Here is a 17,475-nt window from a genome sequence, read left to right as displayed (position 1 = left end):
AATTCTCCCACAGCTCCTTCACAAGGGAAATTATTAAGCATTACATGAAATGCATGAATATGTTTGATCCTCCAGAGTAAGAAATGCTCTTTATAGACGCACCCCCTCTGGTTACTCCACAGAGGTCCCCAACTCCTCTCTACAAGGTGCAGATACCTAATAGGATCCTGGACATGGGTGTTCTAAACTAGACAGCCTCTTCTAAAAAAGTCTAAGATCTAAGTCTAAGACTGTGAGCAGCAATTGTGCTCAGAGCAGTTTTTACTCTCTTTCAACATCATTGCATCATGTTTGAGTGATGGTAAGAAATAAAATACATTTTAGAGAATATTTTATATCCTATACCCCGCACATGAATTCAATATTCTTTAACCCTTTAAGACCAAGCCTGTTTATGCCTACGTTATATGGAGCTCAAAGGTCGGGAAACGGGAAGTCCGGTGAGTGCTGTTTTTTCTACTCACCAAGCCCCCCGTTCCTGCACTATGTCGCCCTAAAGTCCACATGTGCCAGTAGTGTGACCTGGATATGGAGTCCACCGTCTAGAGGCCACATTTAGATTTGAGAATTGTTCCTCAAAGCTGAAAAGTTACCTTGCTGCCAAAAACAAGTGATCAGCCTTACTTTTATAAGCATAACTGCAACTGGACTTGAGTTATTTTTGCATTCAATGACCCTCTTTCTGACGCCCAATGCCCACAATAAAAGTAATAAAAGGACATGGTTCACTTAAGGTATGGTCCTAGTTCATAAAACCGAGTCCATTATATCCATCCCATACGAATCCTATATGAAGACAGCTATAATCCCACAAAAAATGTCAGTCCTACATATTTATTAATATCACCCCCTAGACGAAGGTAAGGGCGAAACATGCGTGTCGGGGCGCAGGGATTTTTAGACCCTCGGTCATGTGATAACACTATACTATGTGCAAGACATTGAGCTTGGTTGTGCCAATTGTAGGTTGATAGGAATATGATTTTCTTAAGGCACTTCTTATATGTGTGACCTGAGGTGATGCATTTCTCTATGTATTGATGCTGCGTTTCCTTCATGTTTTGCTTTTTAAATGTTTTTATCATATATGTCATTTTCAATAAACAATATTTTAGGATAATTTCTGCAGTCTTTTCTCAGACATTGATTTTGGGGTTACTAACAGGGTAAGTTTAAAAAGAGGAACAGACAGCGCCTTGGACTAGTGTCAATGAAGTTCCTATGGGGTAACTCGTAGATGAAGTCTTCTTAACCTCTCATGGAATCCACATTGGTGGAGAACAGCACATACATAGCAAAGAGAAAGAAAACCCCAGCAAGTAGGGGTACAAAGAACACTACAATGAAGTATGCGCGCTCAAATGGGATCAAGAAAAAATGTGTATCAGGACTTACTTGGGACGGGGGAGATCCCCTTTTGAAGGAAAATAGGGTGAATCTGCTTCCTATAGTCCCAAAGTTTTTATGGTATATTCATGCTTGGAAAAAGGCCCAAAGAGGGATGAAATGAGTTGCATGTTCATTTTGAATATATGTATGCTGTGACCTTCCATCATTGTCCGTGGATTAACCCTTTCCAATCCACTGTCTGACGTCTAAAGACAATCTTATTGAAGGCTGTACAGCTACTGATGTTGGAAGACATCTGGCAGGGTATTCTTACTGTATATTACTGGCCGCTCTGTTGTCGGAGGCCTCTCCAGCATGTCCAATACTGCAGTACTGGCTCTAGCTAGCAGGTGGCGCCATTGTATAATGACAGAAAGAGAAAGCCCCCTAGGAAACCCTGAATCCAAAATTGGATTGCAAAGGGTTAAAGTTTCTAAAGAAACCATTCACTCCTGGAGGACGTGGATTTCCCCTTCAGCAGCCACTTTGGGACCTTAGGGAGGAGATTCACCCTGTTTTCCTTCAAAAGGGGGATCTCGCCCTTCGCAAGTAAGTTCTGAGATACATTTTTTTCTTGACCCCATTTGAGCGCACATACTTTATTATTTTTTGTATAAATTCTTAATTTATAAATTTTGGGGTGGATACAGAAAGAAAAGAGGGAAGTTTTCTTATCCAGATCGAAACGTGGGAAGCATGTGGGAAAGAAAAACAAGAAACAGTTTCTCTGCAAACATGCAGAGCAGGATTAGACTAACAAATTAATAGTGGACGATTCTGTTTAATTATCCGAACGGCATACGATATTCAAATTGTCATAGAAAGTATATCTATGCTGAATGTAGTCAGGTAGCAAAAGTTTCCTTTTTTGTTGTTTCTCTTCCTCCCTCCCCTTTTCCTTATAAGCGAGAGAGTGGTTTGTCATTAGGAAGCTTATGCGTTGCTATTAGGTAAGAGATTCTGTCTGTTTTTGTGGCATAGCCATTTCCTCCAAGTCCCCAGATATCTATCCAGATTCTCATCTCGGAGGCATCTAGTTTTTTCATAGCTGCTCATGGTATTTAGCTCATTGTACCACTCTTGAATGACAGGGGGATCTGTATCTTTCCAATGTCTGGCAATTAATACTTTGGCGGCATTTATGAAGAATGGAAGCAGGTTTATCTTTCCCATGTTGTCAATAGCTGGATTCGAATTTAATAGTAGTAGTTTTGGGGTGATTAGTAATTCTAAAATAGAATTAATCCTGGTTTGCAAGTCATACCAAAAGGGTTGAAGTAATGGGCAGGAGAACATATATGTATATAGTTGCCTTTTGTTTTGAGACACCGCCAGCAGAGTGAAGAATAGTTTAGATCTATTTTGTTAAGACGTTCGGGGGTTTTGTACCATCTTGACATGATCTTGTAGTTTAGTTTCTGAAAGCGTGTGGATATTAAGCTTGAGTGTGAGTTTTGTAAGGTTTGTTTCACTTCTTCTGAAGAGAATGATATATCTAGATTAGAGTTGAGTGAACATACTCTGCCGAGCTTGATGCTCGTTCGAGTATTAGCGTACTCGATGGAGCTTGTTACTCGAACGAGCATCAGGCCTTGTTCGACCCCGCCCCAGTTTTTGGCTCCTCCCCGCTGTGACGTGCCTGTTTTGGCCCCTCCCCACCGCGAAGCAGTGTGCGTCATTGGCAAATTTTTTGTCTGGGGGAGAGAGAGAGACATGAACCTAGGGAAAAAAAAAAGCTCAGCACCCGGCGTCCCACATACAAAAATGCTTGAGTCTCCCATTGTAGTCAATGGGGTTCGTTACTTGAGTAGAGCTCTCGAATTTTACGAAAAGCTCGACTCAAATAACGCGGACTCGAGCATTTGGGTGCTCGCTCATCTCTAATCTAGATCTCTCTCCCAACTAGCTATATAGGAGGGTGTTTCTTTGTTGTACAGAAGGGGTTTGGTAAATCTTAGATATCTTTCTTTTGGTGCGATAATCCTTCTACATTAATTTATGAAAAAGTAAGTCATGGTTAGTATTTAGTATAGCTGCTTGGTATAGGGAGATTGAGTTTATCCTAGTTTATTTTTAAGCATATTTTGGGAAAGAAATATATTATTTTCATATAACTCCAGGGAGCAAGTGGAGGTGATATTGGGGATACTTGGTAGCATATTTTTAATAAGTTTAAATGTGTTAGGTATTAGGTTTAGGAAGGGTGTATATCCGCTAATATTTGGGATTAATCTTAGTTTTTGTTGAATTTCTGCCATATTTTAAGTGACAGGGTTGTTATTGGATTTCCGGTCTCTTTACGATTGGGCTTATTGTAAGGGTTATCCAGACCAGATGTTGAAATTTAGTCAATAAAGACTGTAATTCTAGATCAACCCATAAATTGTCTTTACATACTTTATTCTATCATGGTAAACTTGATTAGTATATGGAGTCACATCGTGTTTTTCAAGATCATCTATTATGTCATAGGATCGCTGATTTTTTGATCTCTCGCTGTTACCTCGGGATCACTTTTGGTTTGTTTTGCATACTTTTCAAGGTTGGTCCTCGGTGGTCTACTACTGCATTGGCAGTCCTTGTCTTATCTTATCTACTTTTGGATCATGTATTTTAAACTATTCCATTAAAGGTTATGTTTTAATGTTTACCCTACTCTACCCCATATGTGTTTTTTTTATTTTCTATTAAATTGACCGTAGTGTTTGGGGTGTAGAGAAAATTAGACTATGAGGCCCATTGGAGAAAGAAACAAAGGACTTTGCTCTGCAATATGTTGGTGCTCTATAAGCAATGGAAAAAAAGCAATAACATCTCATTGCTGTTCTAACTCATATGCAAAATACTGCACCAGACAAACTCAGTGTGAACACAGACTGATATGCATATTTTCCTGTAAAAGAACATATCAGATGCAGCTCTATCTGTTACTATAGAAAGTCAGGAAATAGTTAAAATTGAGCATAATCCAGCAGATCTCGAGGCCCTGCACCTAAATATGTCCCCTCATTTATCTGTATTGTCAAGAATGTTTTCATCTCAAATCTGAAAGGCCGTCATAACAAGAGACATCATCTGCTTGATGCGAGCAGCGGCGCCCGCAGATGTGCACACACAGCTCCTCCTATCAGCTGCAGCCGTACACTACATCCACACTATAGCAGAGCTAGGAAGAAGCCCTTGTTGGGTTGATGATGGTAGATATAGTTGCATTGGCTCTCATCACAGCCACCTGTCGGCACTGGAATTCTCCAGAGCGCCTCTCACAAAGGCTAATGAGAAACTAATAGACTTTTAATGGAATTTGAAAAAAAAAAATAGGAAGGAAAAGAGGTAACAAGAAGTAACAAGTGTCCTATAATTGTAACTGTTGTCAGCCCGCGTGTTAACGGTCTCATTAAAATCATCAGTGGCGAGATGGTAATTTATACTTCCTTTCATTTCTTCTTAGCATCTTCAGGAACTAAAATTAGAAATTATTATCTGCTCTTCTCCAAGGTGGTGGCGTCTCAAGAGGTGAAGATCTCATCACCCCTCCTTAGGATAAAAATAAGACAATAGATATCATTGTGGAACATTTCCCCTAAAGAAAATTCCCAGTGCTAATCTGTCAAGCTATTAAAAATGTAGGTTTCTGGAAATGCTATACGACAACTAATAGGTGGTCATTGCATCTTTCATAGGGGGGGTTTATAGAGACCTAAACTTCAGGGAGGGGAAACATACACTATCCTACCAAAAATAATTGCACATCTGAGCAACAATCAAAAGTAGCATTTATTTACGTATGTTAACACTTAATGGGGCCCCCTTGGCCCTAATGACATTGTATATTCTCCATGGCATACTTTCTACTAATGTCTGATACACTTCAGCTGGTATTTCCCTCCATTCTTCCTGCAAATGTCTGGTGAGACCTCTTGTGAACATGTATCAGCCTGTCTCCAATGATGCAAGGAGCGTCGTCATTGGACAGTTGAGCAATGGAAGAACATTCTATGAAGTGATAAATCACATTACTCCATCTTCAACTCACATGGACGTACTTGGGGGTGGAGGAACCTGGGAAATGCCTTTTGCCTAAGTGTGTTGTGCCACTAGAGGTTTTTTTAATGGACTGGGGATGTTTTAATGGTCTGGGATGTTTTGCGTGGCATGGTCTCGGTCTGTTGGTTGTAGTGGCAAGAACCATGATCACAGAGGTGGACCCTGATGTTCTAGACAATAATGTGCTGCCAACAATGTGACAATACTCTGGGAATGGTCAGCAATACTTTCAACAAGACAGTATGACTTGTCACAAATCCAACTCTGTTTTACGGTAGTTTCAGGGTGTGGATGTTCTACCTGAACCCTACTGAACATCTTTGGACAAACAGGAACCTCGGGTCAGGAAATATGGGCAGAGTCCATCTTTTTTGAGAGAACTCGCCAGACATTTGCACGATGAATGGAGGGAAATACCAGCGGAAGTGTATGGAACGTCAGTAGAAGGTATGTCACGCAGAGTATCCAATCTCATTAGGGCCAAAGAGGCCCAACTAAGTATTAACATATGGAAGTACAGTAAATACTGCTCTTGTTCAGGTGTCCAGTTACTTTTGACAGGATAGTGTAGTAATGCACAAGTTGGTTACTTGCCAATCAAGACCCCGGGAATGCTGAGTGTCAGCCCATGCACAGGGTTGGCATGGCCCAACAAAGTATTAAAGGATCTTCTCATGAGTCCAGAACAAGGGCGGATTGGGAACTTAAAATGAAAATGTAAGAAAATCTAAAAGTGGCCTCATATTGTGGGTCAGCCAAATTACTAGCTTAGAGATCTCAGCTGTTCATTGCTTGTTTCTCTTGGCCCAGATGAACTGAGTGCAGTGGGCAATGGCACCAGCTCAGTCCTTTATCATGCTAAAAAAAGAGAGGAGGGGTTCAATCAAAAGAGATGTCACAGCCGCCTGTTGATGACACAGGCGCTAGCACCGCCTCCATGCTACACAGCCACACTGCCTTCTGCAATAAATGGTCCCCTACCGCAGCTAGCCTGCAGATGTTTCCTGGGAGAGGAGGGACTGTAGCAAGTCTTGCATCCAACCTAACTGAGCCACAGTGAGCCGACTGCAGCGCAGTGTGTCTGTACACCTACCCAAGTGCTGACGTCAGCCCTGCCTGACCAGACTAGTTCATATCCTGACCAGCCTACCATCCCTGTAAAATCTATGGCCAATCTGCCTCTGGCCCAGACTATGAAACAAGTAAGAGCCCCAAAGGTCCGGCAGAAAACAACCCTATTTCGAGCTAACTTTGGAGCTCCTTAAAACCAAGCAGAAGAGATTTGGTACAGATTGGTCCACGTTGGCTCCTCCATTGGGCCATACCTTTCACACAACAACAGTAACCAACATTAAAGGGGTTTTATGGATGTTATAGAAGGGGAGTCTATTACAGAGGTGTAACTTGTAACTCCTGGGCCCCTGCCATGTGTTATTTAGAAAAGGGGCCCTCAGGCACTAGGGTCCAAGAGAAACTGTTTCCTCTGCATACCCTGCTATAGCAACCCCCTGTCTATGACTCTATAAGCCACAGCAGAGAGCTACTGCAAAGACTCTACAGGGAAATTAAGCAGGACCTGATGATTAACTATGAACCCCCAGAGTTAGAGAAGCTGCATTAATGGTTAGCAGTTGAGTGGACACCTTTGTATAGGGAATAAACTGCAAGCGACACAAACTTGTCCTCTTACAAAATGACGCTGTAAAAGAATGTTATTGATGTTTTTGCACTTGATATGGGTTTTTCTGGGACTTTACTATTGATGATCTGTCCTCAGGATAGATCGTCGATAGTTGATCAATGGGAGTCTGCTGCTGGACAACCCCGTAGATCAACTATTTTTATGCTGTAAGTGCGTACAGAGCAGGAAGCAGCTAGCTCTGGCCATATTGCTGCAGCCCAGGTTGATAATTCATTACCAGGCCAGGCCCTTGCAATGTTGATAGAGCTATTTGCTTCTGGCTCTTTCTGCACTGACAACGGGCCGAATAAATAGCTGATCATGGGGATCATGACCGGGAGACCCTTGCTGATCAACTATTAAAAATCTATCCTGAGGACAGTCATTAACAGTAATAGTCCTGCTTTAATTAATACTGTATACAAGTGGCTCGTGCAGCTAGATATCGGCCATGACCTGACTTTTAGAACTTGGCAAGAAACTGTGAACTTTACTGCAACTGTTCTGTTCTTCATCTGTTTAAGTGTATTTACCCAAATGTAAAAGGAACCACTAAGCTGTGTACCTTCTTAGAGAAGGTAACCATTAAGCATATGTACCACTAAAGTAACAGTAACTTTTCAGAGTGATGTGCCTCAAAGAGAAAAAAGTATGCATCAAGCAGTGACATTCTAGTGGAGCTATCTAGGTGGGACAACCCTTCTAACCAAGCCCATGTGTGTCCTTCAAAGATATCTCCATTTTCCTACAATCCCGTCCCCGAACCTCAAAAGTCCATTAAAATGGCTGTTATTGGTTACACAGGTCACAGACAAGCAGGAATTCTCTGCTATGATGTTGCTACAGTGAAGACACTTTAACTAAACTTTTATTGCTGTCAAACAAAGTCAATGTCACAGTTGATTCCAGTTGCTTTTCAGACATTTGTGGCCTCAAGAAAGAGACATAACCTGACATTTCCAAGAAACACTTGACGACAACTCCTCCTGGGCACAGTCTGATTCATAGAAGCAGTTTTTTTGAGATGATCATATGAACAGGGCAATCTTTATATAATGATATGGGAATGCCGGGAATCAAAGAGATCTTGTTCATCAGAAGATTTTAAACACCTCTGAATCTATATCTCATTATAGAACTAAGTGTCTGCAGATGCAGTACGGAAGCTTCTAGTTTCTAGTTCTAATATTAATACTTGTCAACAGTCCCAGATTTTTTTTAACTGGACTGCATGAGGGGTGGGGTTTATGTATATTGACCATTTATATTGATTGCAGTGTCGCATTGCAACATTACATCCAATGATTGTCAACAGGGGTCGCAACCTTAGTCAAGCACAACCCATCTGTCAAAAAATCCAAATCTTCCTTCTCTGTTCATGACTGTTGTCTCCATGGAACTGAATGGAGAATCTAAAAGGAGGAATTAGCGCTGCTACGTCCTTTGTCATTCATACAGTACCAATGTAAAATTAGTCTAAATTGATTTGTGCCAAAAAAGGTGCAATTTACACTAGACAACCAAAATCTGAAAGAGCAGAAATGAGGCATTGAGGACCTTACCAACCTTACTATGTTCTGTCCATAAATACCGTGTTTCTCCAAAAATAAGACCCTGCCTTATATAAATTTTTGCCCCGAAAGTGTTGCTAAGTCTTATTTTCAGGGGATGTCTTATTATACTTAACTATCAGGCTCGGTCCAGGTCCCTCCCACTGTTCTCCGGAGTCATCACATTGGTTGATTGAGCACTGCATTGATTGGCTGAGCAGTGCTCGAGAACCAATCAGAGCCATCGCTTCCTGGAGGTTGGATTTATGAATCCAGTAACCAGGAAGTGATCTTCTGTGGGCATACAAGGACTGCAGGATGCACCACAGAGCTCTGGACAGCAGGAAGAGGACCTGCTAGGTAAGTATTCCTTTTTTATGTAATACAGCTAGGGCTTATTTTTGGGTTGGGCTTATATTTCAAGCCACCCCGAAAATCCGGTAAAATCGGGGTAGGGCTTATTTTCAGGGAAACAGGGTACATTACCTTCTGCTTTATTCCAAATAAAGGTGGGATAAGCCACTATAGCCTTTCAGCTTTACCATCCTTATTGTGAATTTAATTGGGTTTCATAAAATAATTTATTTGAAAGGGTTGTTCAGTGGTAAACTATTAATGGCTGATCTTCAAGATAGACCATGTATAGTAGATCAGCAGGGACCTGCTGCTTGGAATCCCTGCTGATCAGCTGTTTACCAGGTCAGTGCGCTAATGAACTGAGTTGATTTCTGCAGGAAGTACACAGCTCCATTATCTCTGCAGTGGCTCGGCTTGGTATTACATGCAAAGTTTATATTAACTTCAATGCCAAGCCATGCCACTGCAATGCAAATACGAGCTACTGCAGTGTGGACAGAGCTGTCTGCAGAAATCAGCACTGTGCACAAGTGCAGTGGCTCAGTGAGCAGATGATCGGCGGAGATCCCTGGCAGCACACACTCACAGATCTTTGATAGCCTATCCTAACGATAGTCCATCAATAGTTGATGACTGGAAAAGCCCTTTAAGCCGGAGGAGAAAGCCGGGGCTATGGTATCTTTATACAAATATCTGAACGCCCTATATCAAAACTTTCACAGTGACTTATTCTGTTTGAAAGCTCTATATAGACAAACACTCCTCTTTGTGTTCTGTGTTTGATATTGCATTCAAATAAATGGGATTGAGCTGCAACATCAAGTGCAGCCCATGGAAAATAGTTGCTTTTGAAAACAGATCCTTTTTACCTAAACTCAAGAAAACACTTTTAAGGACAGGTTAAGGAGCCCACACACTAGGTAAATGTCATCTTAACCCCCTAAATTTAGTGGGATTGGCCCACCATGGAATGTGTATTTTGGTCATCAGACTTTTCCCCCAAAACATGCCTGATGTTTAGTCCCTGTGGGAGATGAGCCATTGCTAGAGAAGTTTGGCATCTCTTCCCATTGAAAAAATGGCACACTCAGCCAATCTGTATCTGTATGGGAACTTGTAGACATTTTTCTTGAATCACAAGGGTTACCTATATAACCGATTAGGGACCAAGCACTGTAAATTTATGGCGCTTGGTCCTGGACTTAAAGCCCACAGGGATTAAAGCAATAAAGCAATCTGCAATCAATCAAAAGCAGGACGGATTGTCAGTCATAGCAGATAACCCAGAGGAGGAGGGAGAAGTGAGTTTTAAGCCTTTCTACCTCCTCCTTTATTTAGTACACAGTGCTCAAAGGACGCGATGTACTAACAATTGAAAGTGGAATTCATTCTTCCACTACGGGAGTCGGGAGGGGGGGTCATGTGACCGCTGGGATTCCCTGCTACAGACCCTGATCACCTCTGCCAGTGAGTAATGTCACTACAGGGAATATTTTCCCTGTAACTAAGGTTCCTATGGATGCTCCAGCTACAGTGGAAAAGTGTCAGATAAAAAAAAAATACAAAAAACATGTGAATGTGCCCCAGAGGTCTTATATAACGTCATGATGGACATAGATAATAAAAAACATGATTACATACATCAGTAAAACAAAATTACAGAATGAGGCCTCAGTCAGACGGGCGTTTTTTCGCGCTATTTGCGCATGCGTATGCGTCTGGCGATTTTATAAAACCATTGCTTTGCAATGGTATCGGACACATGAGTGCTTTTTATGCGCTCGTCAGATTAATTATAAAACAGAAATCGCAGATCGCACCTATCTGCGATCTGCGATTCCGGTTCTTCTCTATTATATGCGCTCAATGGGGCCGGCGGCAGCAGCGCCGACCCCATTGAGAACATATACTAGACAAATCATTCTCCTCTGCCACAGCTGTAACAGCTGTGGCAGAGAAGAATGATGTTTGCCCATTGAATTCAATGGAGCCGGCAATACAGCCAGCTCCATTGAAAGCAATGGGCTGCCGGCGAGCGCGGGATGAATTTTCGGGAAGGGCTTAAAAATATAAGCCCTTCTCTGAAAATCATCCAAAACTGTGTAAAAAGTAAAAAAATATATATACTCACCCATTCATGAATTCATGAATGGGTGAGTGAGAGCTGCCTCTGATTGGTGAGGGCTGTGACCAATCAGAGGCAGCTCATTCAGCAGGCGGGGATTTTAAATCCCCGGCTGCTGAATACTACTAACAGCAGTTCAGGAGTACTGCCGGCCGGCCGCGGCTGAACTCCGTCTGCCGGGACAAGGTGAGCATATATTTTTTTTTACTTTTTACACAGTTTTGGATGATTTTCAGGGAAGGGCTTATATTTTTAAGCCCTTCCCGAAAATTCATCCTGAGATCGCCCGCAGCCCATTGCTTTCAATGGAGCCGGCTGTATAAGCCGGCTCCATTGAATTCAATGCGCTGACAGCGCTGCACTGCTCCGGCCCGTTTCTAATGAAACGTGGCTAGGAGCAGATTTTTCGGGCGATTTTTCGGCCCTGGTCACGCAAGTTGTGAATGCGCATCCGTCATGCGATCCGCAAATCGCGGCAAAAAACGCCCGTGTGACCGAGGCCTAAAACAATATATACATAAAAAAGAAAACAACCCAAAGCCGACGCTATCCAAAATCGTCGCCGTATGCGCCCTGTAAACCAAAACCATACATACTATATATCGAAACGTCCAAAACAAAATGAGGAACCCGTTCCTGTACTTTATTTTAGAACAAATATACTAACTTTAAAAAAAAATTTAAAAATCTTTTTTTTAGCCTTTTACCCCCAATAAACTAAAAAAATGAAAAAAAGTCAGTGAAAAAGATATTAAAAAAATAGCCCTACATGTCACGGTAAAAAGAAAATAATAATTTTGGTAGCTGAAGGAAAAAAATAGGACATTAAAACTACCACATGGGTAAAATCCCTAAAACGTGTCTGGTCCTTAAAGGGGTTGTCCTGAGGCAAACATCAAAATTTTAAATTAGCCCATTCCCCCTGTCACCCCCCCCCCCCCCCCCCCGGCATAAAATAGCAATTTAAAGAGGTTTTTAAGCCGCTTGCTACTCACCGATGTGCTGAAATGTGAAGTTATAAAAATCTTCTCCCTAAGATGGCCGCCGTTCCTTTCCCAGGGATGCACTGCGGTTTTCACCCATGGTGCACCGCGGGTCTTCTCCCATGGTGCACCATGGGCTCTGTGCGGTCCATTGCCGATTCCAGCCTCCTGATTGGCTGGAATCGGCACACGTGACGGGGAGGAGCTACGATGACGACGTGGTGACCAGCTCTCCGGCACGAGCGGCCCCATTCACCAGGCAGTAGACCGCACAGCGCAAGCGCCTCTAAAAACGCCAGAAGACATCGGAATTAGACGGATCCATGGCGACGGGGACGCTAGCAACGGAGCAGGTAAGTGAATAACTTCTGTATGACTCATATTTAATGCACGATGTACATTACAAAGTGCATTAATATGGCCATACAGAAGTGTATAAACCCACTTGCTGCCGCGAGACAACCCCTTTAAGGTACAAAACAGCCTGGTCCTTAGGGGGTTAACAATAAAGAATGTTAATCTACCATGTGGTTTTTCTTTGGCCTTCTTCTGGATCCACAGTGATTTGTTAATATGAAAGGTTTTTTTCAGCCCACTATCAATCAACATTGCCTTTTTCTCTCTCTTTCCTTTCTTTTTAATCTCTTAATTCTTTCCTCTGCGTTCTCTGTCTGAGAGATAGTAACTCTAATCATTAATATGCATGACCAGTTTAAATGGGGCACTTATTGTTTGGGGCCTAATAACTATCTGGGGCATTATGGATAGGGAGATTGTGTGGATATGTAGGAAATGTAGAGGGAATGCTTGAAAAGCAAGTAGCCAAAGATGCTGTCTTTCAAATTCTACAGAAACATCTGTGGCAGAGAGAAGTCGCCATGGCAGTCTGGGACAAATGGAGAAGAGAAGGGAAAGCAAACAAAACTAGTTTGAGGGAACGTCACCTGTGATGACTGGATATAATGGTAATGTAATCACATATGGTCTGCAGAGCGACTGTGTAGAGGTAGTATCTACTAGATAAGCGCATTGTATAGGGGTGATATTAGTGTTTGTATATTTTTTTTCAATAGCAGTATAGTGGTACTATGTGGTCACGGCCCAGGGGTATTAATTTTCCTTCATATAGTGTTATTATTAGTAATACTGATCTTTATAGTGATTTTATTCTCAATAACAGTATGGTGGTATTATTGCATCACTATGGGGGGTAATATGTGAACATGGTATTGTGGTACTATTCGGCTCTTATATAATTTCCACTCCCTCTGCCTAACCAAATCACCTACTCGCCATGGTCACTATTGACCATGGGAACTAGGGAGTTAAACAAATAGGATTAGTGGGAGCCCAGCTGTCAATCAGCACAGGGCTTTCATGGTGATTACATGGTTGTAGGACCCTTGACATAAATGTCTGTCATAGAGGCTTAAGAGAAGACAGTCTCAGATGTTCATTTACATCATGTTAAAATTGGTGGCACCCTACTGTATGCCTGCAGTTCTAACACATTCTGTACTTCATTGAAAACTTGCTGCGGCATAGCTCACTACATAATCTTTTCTTCTCTCCTACCACCAATGTGGCTGCCGTTGGTGGTTTGCCCCAGTTGCTGCAGATTTAGGCCCACCTATAACATGACAATTTTTTTCCAGGGCCACTTTGGATTCCCAATCCGCTTCGGACAAGTCAGAACAAGGTCTTAAGAAGAAATCCCCTATCATGAAGACAAATTTACAGCTATCTCACAATTGTGATGAATTACTAATCCTGTATAATAGCCAGATAGTGGTAACTTGGAACAGATAGTCAGAAGAAGCGCCAAACTTATCACATTGGCTCACGCTGGATGATAAATTTGATGCATCTTTAGACGCTTTTGTCTAATTTTATACCACCTATTATTTAGCTTATTTTGCATAAAAATTGGCTTAGTTTACACCATGTTGTTATCTTCACCATCAAACCACACCCTTTCCGGATAAGCCACACCCCATATCAAGATGATTCTTTTTTGGGTGTATTTCCTTCATAACTAGATCTACACCTTGATGCGACATTATGCACCATAAATAAGCCTAATTTGGCAACAAGCTCCTGCGCAACCACATTGGTAAATCTTCCTCATTTATTTATTCTGCTTCTTCTGGATCAACACAGCAGAAAAATGCTACAGCTTGTTCTTGGACCGGAGTCTTTTTGAGTCTATATAACTGTATACAATCAAATCATTATGCCACAAGAAAAAAAGTGAAATGATATACAAGAAAGTCTGAAGGTGCAGGAAGTAGGGCCAGTTTTATGTCATGGGGCTTCCAATTTCACCTACTTTGGTAGTCCGGTCTACAAAATATGCGCCAGAGGTTCATTTCAGAGATAACTTGTATAAACTGTGCACTTACCATATCGTCTACTGGTCCTCCATGCTCTCACAGCATAATGTAGAACCCCATCCATCCAGACTAAGAACCAGCTTATACAAAATCCTAACAAGAGTCCCAGCATCAGGTCAATCTCCTGCTTAGTTACATTGTCGGTGACAAAGTAATTCTCTGATGAGTCCACCACCGACTGGTCTCCGTCGTACGGGATGACATAGTGAACGTGGTACCTGAGAGATTGGTTGAGATGACAAAGAAAAGTCCATAGTTAGTAAATGAACCATAGGATGAAATATGTCTCATTATTGAATGAGAAGAACTTAGGAAGAACGATTGAATGGCTTTTCCCATGAAAGACTGATTGATGGGTTCGACAGTTGGGAGCTCAACCAAAACCAAGATATTGGTTCTACTTTGAGGGACGATCAGATGTAGCCATATCGTCATTAGGAACAGTTATTGACTCATGAAGGTCTGTTGTGAGAAATCCCATTTAACCCTGAAGCTACTTACCCAACGGGAGATAATACTGATATGTAGTAAAGTATCGCGCTAATTCACAACTAGAATAGAAAGAGTAAAACGTACAAAATGCTAAAACTGATGCATATGATCAATAACGTTTTTTTATCGAGAATGACTTGAAAACAATCTTAATCTCCAATGGCACAGGTAGCCTCCTTAGACGACTTTCATACAGTAGCATTTGGGTCAGTATTTCGCATCAAGCCAAAATGGGTCCAAAATATGGTAAAGATGGAAGTCTTTCCATTAGGCCGATTTCACACGCGTGACAAAATCACATGATTTTCTCGCGATGCGACAGTGTTACATATCTCATGTATGTGAAGCCCATGCTTTCCAATGAATTCCTTCCTATTAGCGATGTTTTGTAGGCTATTACATTGCCAGAAAAAAAATTGCGGGATGCTGAATATTGCCACGATTTGCCATGTTTCGTAGCCTATGTTTCCCTATGGAGCCTTCCTTTCTGTTGCATCGCATCACACGAAAACGTGGTTTTCATGCGGTGCGATGCAACTTTTACAGTAGGAAATCCTACTGTAAAAGCCCTAAAATAAGCCCTATCTGCTTTAAAAAACAAACAAATAGCACAATACATTACTTGAAAGGCGCTGTCGGCGGAGCCAAGCATCTCCTCTATACCTCGTCAGACTTGCCTGTAGTTTTCAGTCAGATCTTCCTGGTTTGGAGGTTCAAAATCCATGCCTTCAGCAATGCGATGGCTGTGATTGGTTTATCGAGCGCTACAGTGATTGGCTGAGCTGTGGTACTCAAACCAATCCCAGCCAGCGCTTCCTGGAGGCGGGGATTTTGAACCTCAAAACCAGGAAGAACTGACTGAAAACTACAAGCAAGTCTGCCGTAGGTGCAGAGGAGACGCGTGACTGAGCCAACAGTGCCTGTTAGGTAATGTATTGTGGGTTCTTTTTGGATGCAGCTATGGCTTATTTTTTGGGGTAGGGCTTATATTTTAAGCCCACCCCCTACCCCCACCCCAGATCTGTATTACAGATCTGTTACAATATGCTTGTCTGAAACTGTCCTTATACCTTTCTTTACAAAAGGTTCCATTTCTGATTCCAAGTATTGATGCAAAATGTGGATTCAAATGCTATCGTGTGAAATAGGCCTAAGCCCAAGTATGGACAAACTTATTTGTAGTTCCCTAGAAGTTTCATCCTCACTGCGCGTTTCTGCTTCACAAATTTGCAATTTTTCAATGTTTTTTTTACAACTTCTCGGCAAACCTCTATATATATTTGAGCCAAGGGCGTGTACAGTTGTAAAATATTGATGGTCTATCCGCAAGATAAGTCATCATATGTAAATTAGCAGGATTCTGCCACCCATGACTGCTGTCGATCAGCTGTTTTCTGGGCCACTGTGCTCATGCACTGAGCTGATTTCTGCAGGAAGCAAATAGCTCCATTCCCACTGCAGTGGCCAGGCTTGGTATTACAGACCATGTTCCTAATGGAGTGAGTGAGAACTTTGTCTGTCATACCTGGGTGGGCCACTGCAGTGGGAATGGAGCTGTCTGCTTTCTCCAAAAATCAGCTCAGTGCATGAGCACATAGGCCCGGCGAACAACTCATCAGCAGGGATCCTGAGAGGCGAGTTGCCAGTCTACTTTGATGGCTTATCCTTGGGATAGGCCATAAATAGATTACAACTGGATGGTAATTGATAGGGGAAGGCATTATAAAGTACATGGCAGGCAATACTTCTAGGCATCAACAAGCATTTAAACTGTACTTTAGAAGTTTGACAGAACATACAAGGACTTCATGATGGATTACGGTTACTTCATAGACACTGACTAAGAAACTGTGGCACACATTTATTTAAGACCAGGGGCGTAACTATAGGGGATGCAGGGGGTGCGGTTGCACCCGGGCCCAGGAGCCTTAGGGGGCCCATAAGGCCTCTCTTCTCCATATAGGGAGCCCAGTACTATGAATGAAGCATTATAGTTGGGGGCCCTGTTACTGGTTTTGCATTGGGGCCCAGGAGCTTCAGGTTACACCTCTGCATTAAGGGGTTAAGAGAAGTTGGGGGGCCCCAAGATAAGCTTTGGCACCCGGGCCCATGAGCCTTTAGCTACACCCCTGTCTAAGACTGATGTTTTACACGCTAGTATTGGGTAAGTGATGACAGAGTACGATGCAGAAAATGTAATAAGCGGTTCAAGCCTCTTATTACATTTGGCGCATCTAGAGCAGGTAAAACGTATCTCAGATGGACGTATATTTTTGCACATGCATGAGTGTATTTTACTGTATTTTTTGCATGTGCATGCCTTGCATATTTGCGTATCTATGGGCAATTAAGTTTAATTAGTTTGATATGTGCTATGTTCGTGCGCAATATGCACGAAAATAAAACATGCTGTCTTGCGCAAACGCACAACACTTGTTAGAAAGAATGGTACTAGGAT

At 42.1% G+C, this 17,475-nt stretch overlaps 1 protein-coding gene across 1 annotated transcript in view; it reads right to left on the bottom strand.

The window, feature by feature from the left end:
* The window catches only part of TMEM240 (transmembrane protein 240), an 80,638-nt gene that overhangs the window by 8,953 nt on the left and 54,210 nt on the right, over positions 1–17,475 (bottom strand). Inside the window, exon 2 of the mRNA XM_066572695.1 lies at positions 14,535–14,743. Coding sequence (XP_066428792.1) covers positions 14,535–14,743 — 209 coding nt within the window. The remainder of the gene's footprint in view (positions 1–14,534; positions 14,744–17,475) is intronic.

The sequence above is a fragment of the Eleutherodactylus coqui genome, chromosome 6 (genome assembly GCF_035609145.1).
Source record: "Eleutherodactylus coqui strain aEleCoq1 chromosome 6, aEleCoq1.hap1, whole genome shotgun sequence".
NCBI classification, from domain to species: Eukaryota; Metazoa; Chordata; class Amphibia; order Anura; family Eleutherodactylidae; genus Eleutherodactylus; species Eleutherodactylus coqui.
The sequence above is the reverse complement of the archived record's forward strand: the minus strand, read 5'-3'. Positions and strand labels throughout refer to the sequence as shown.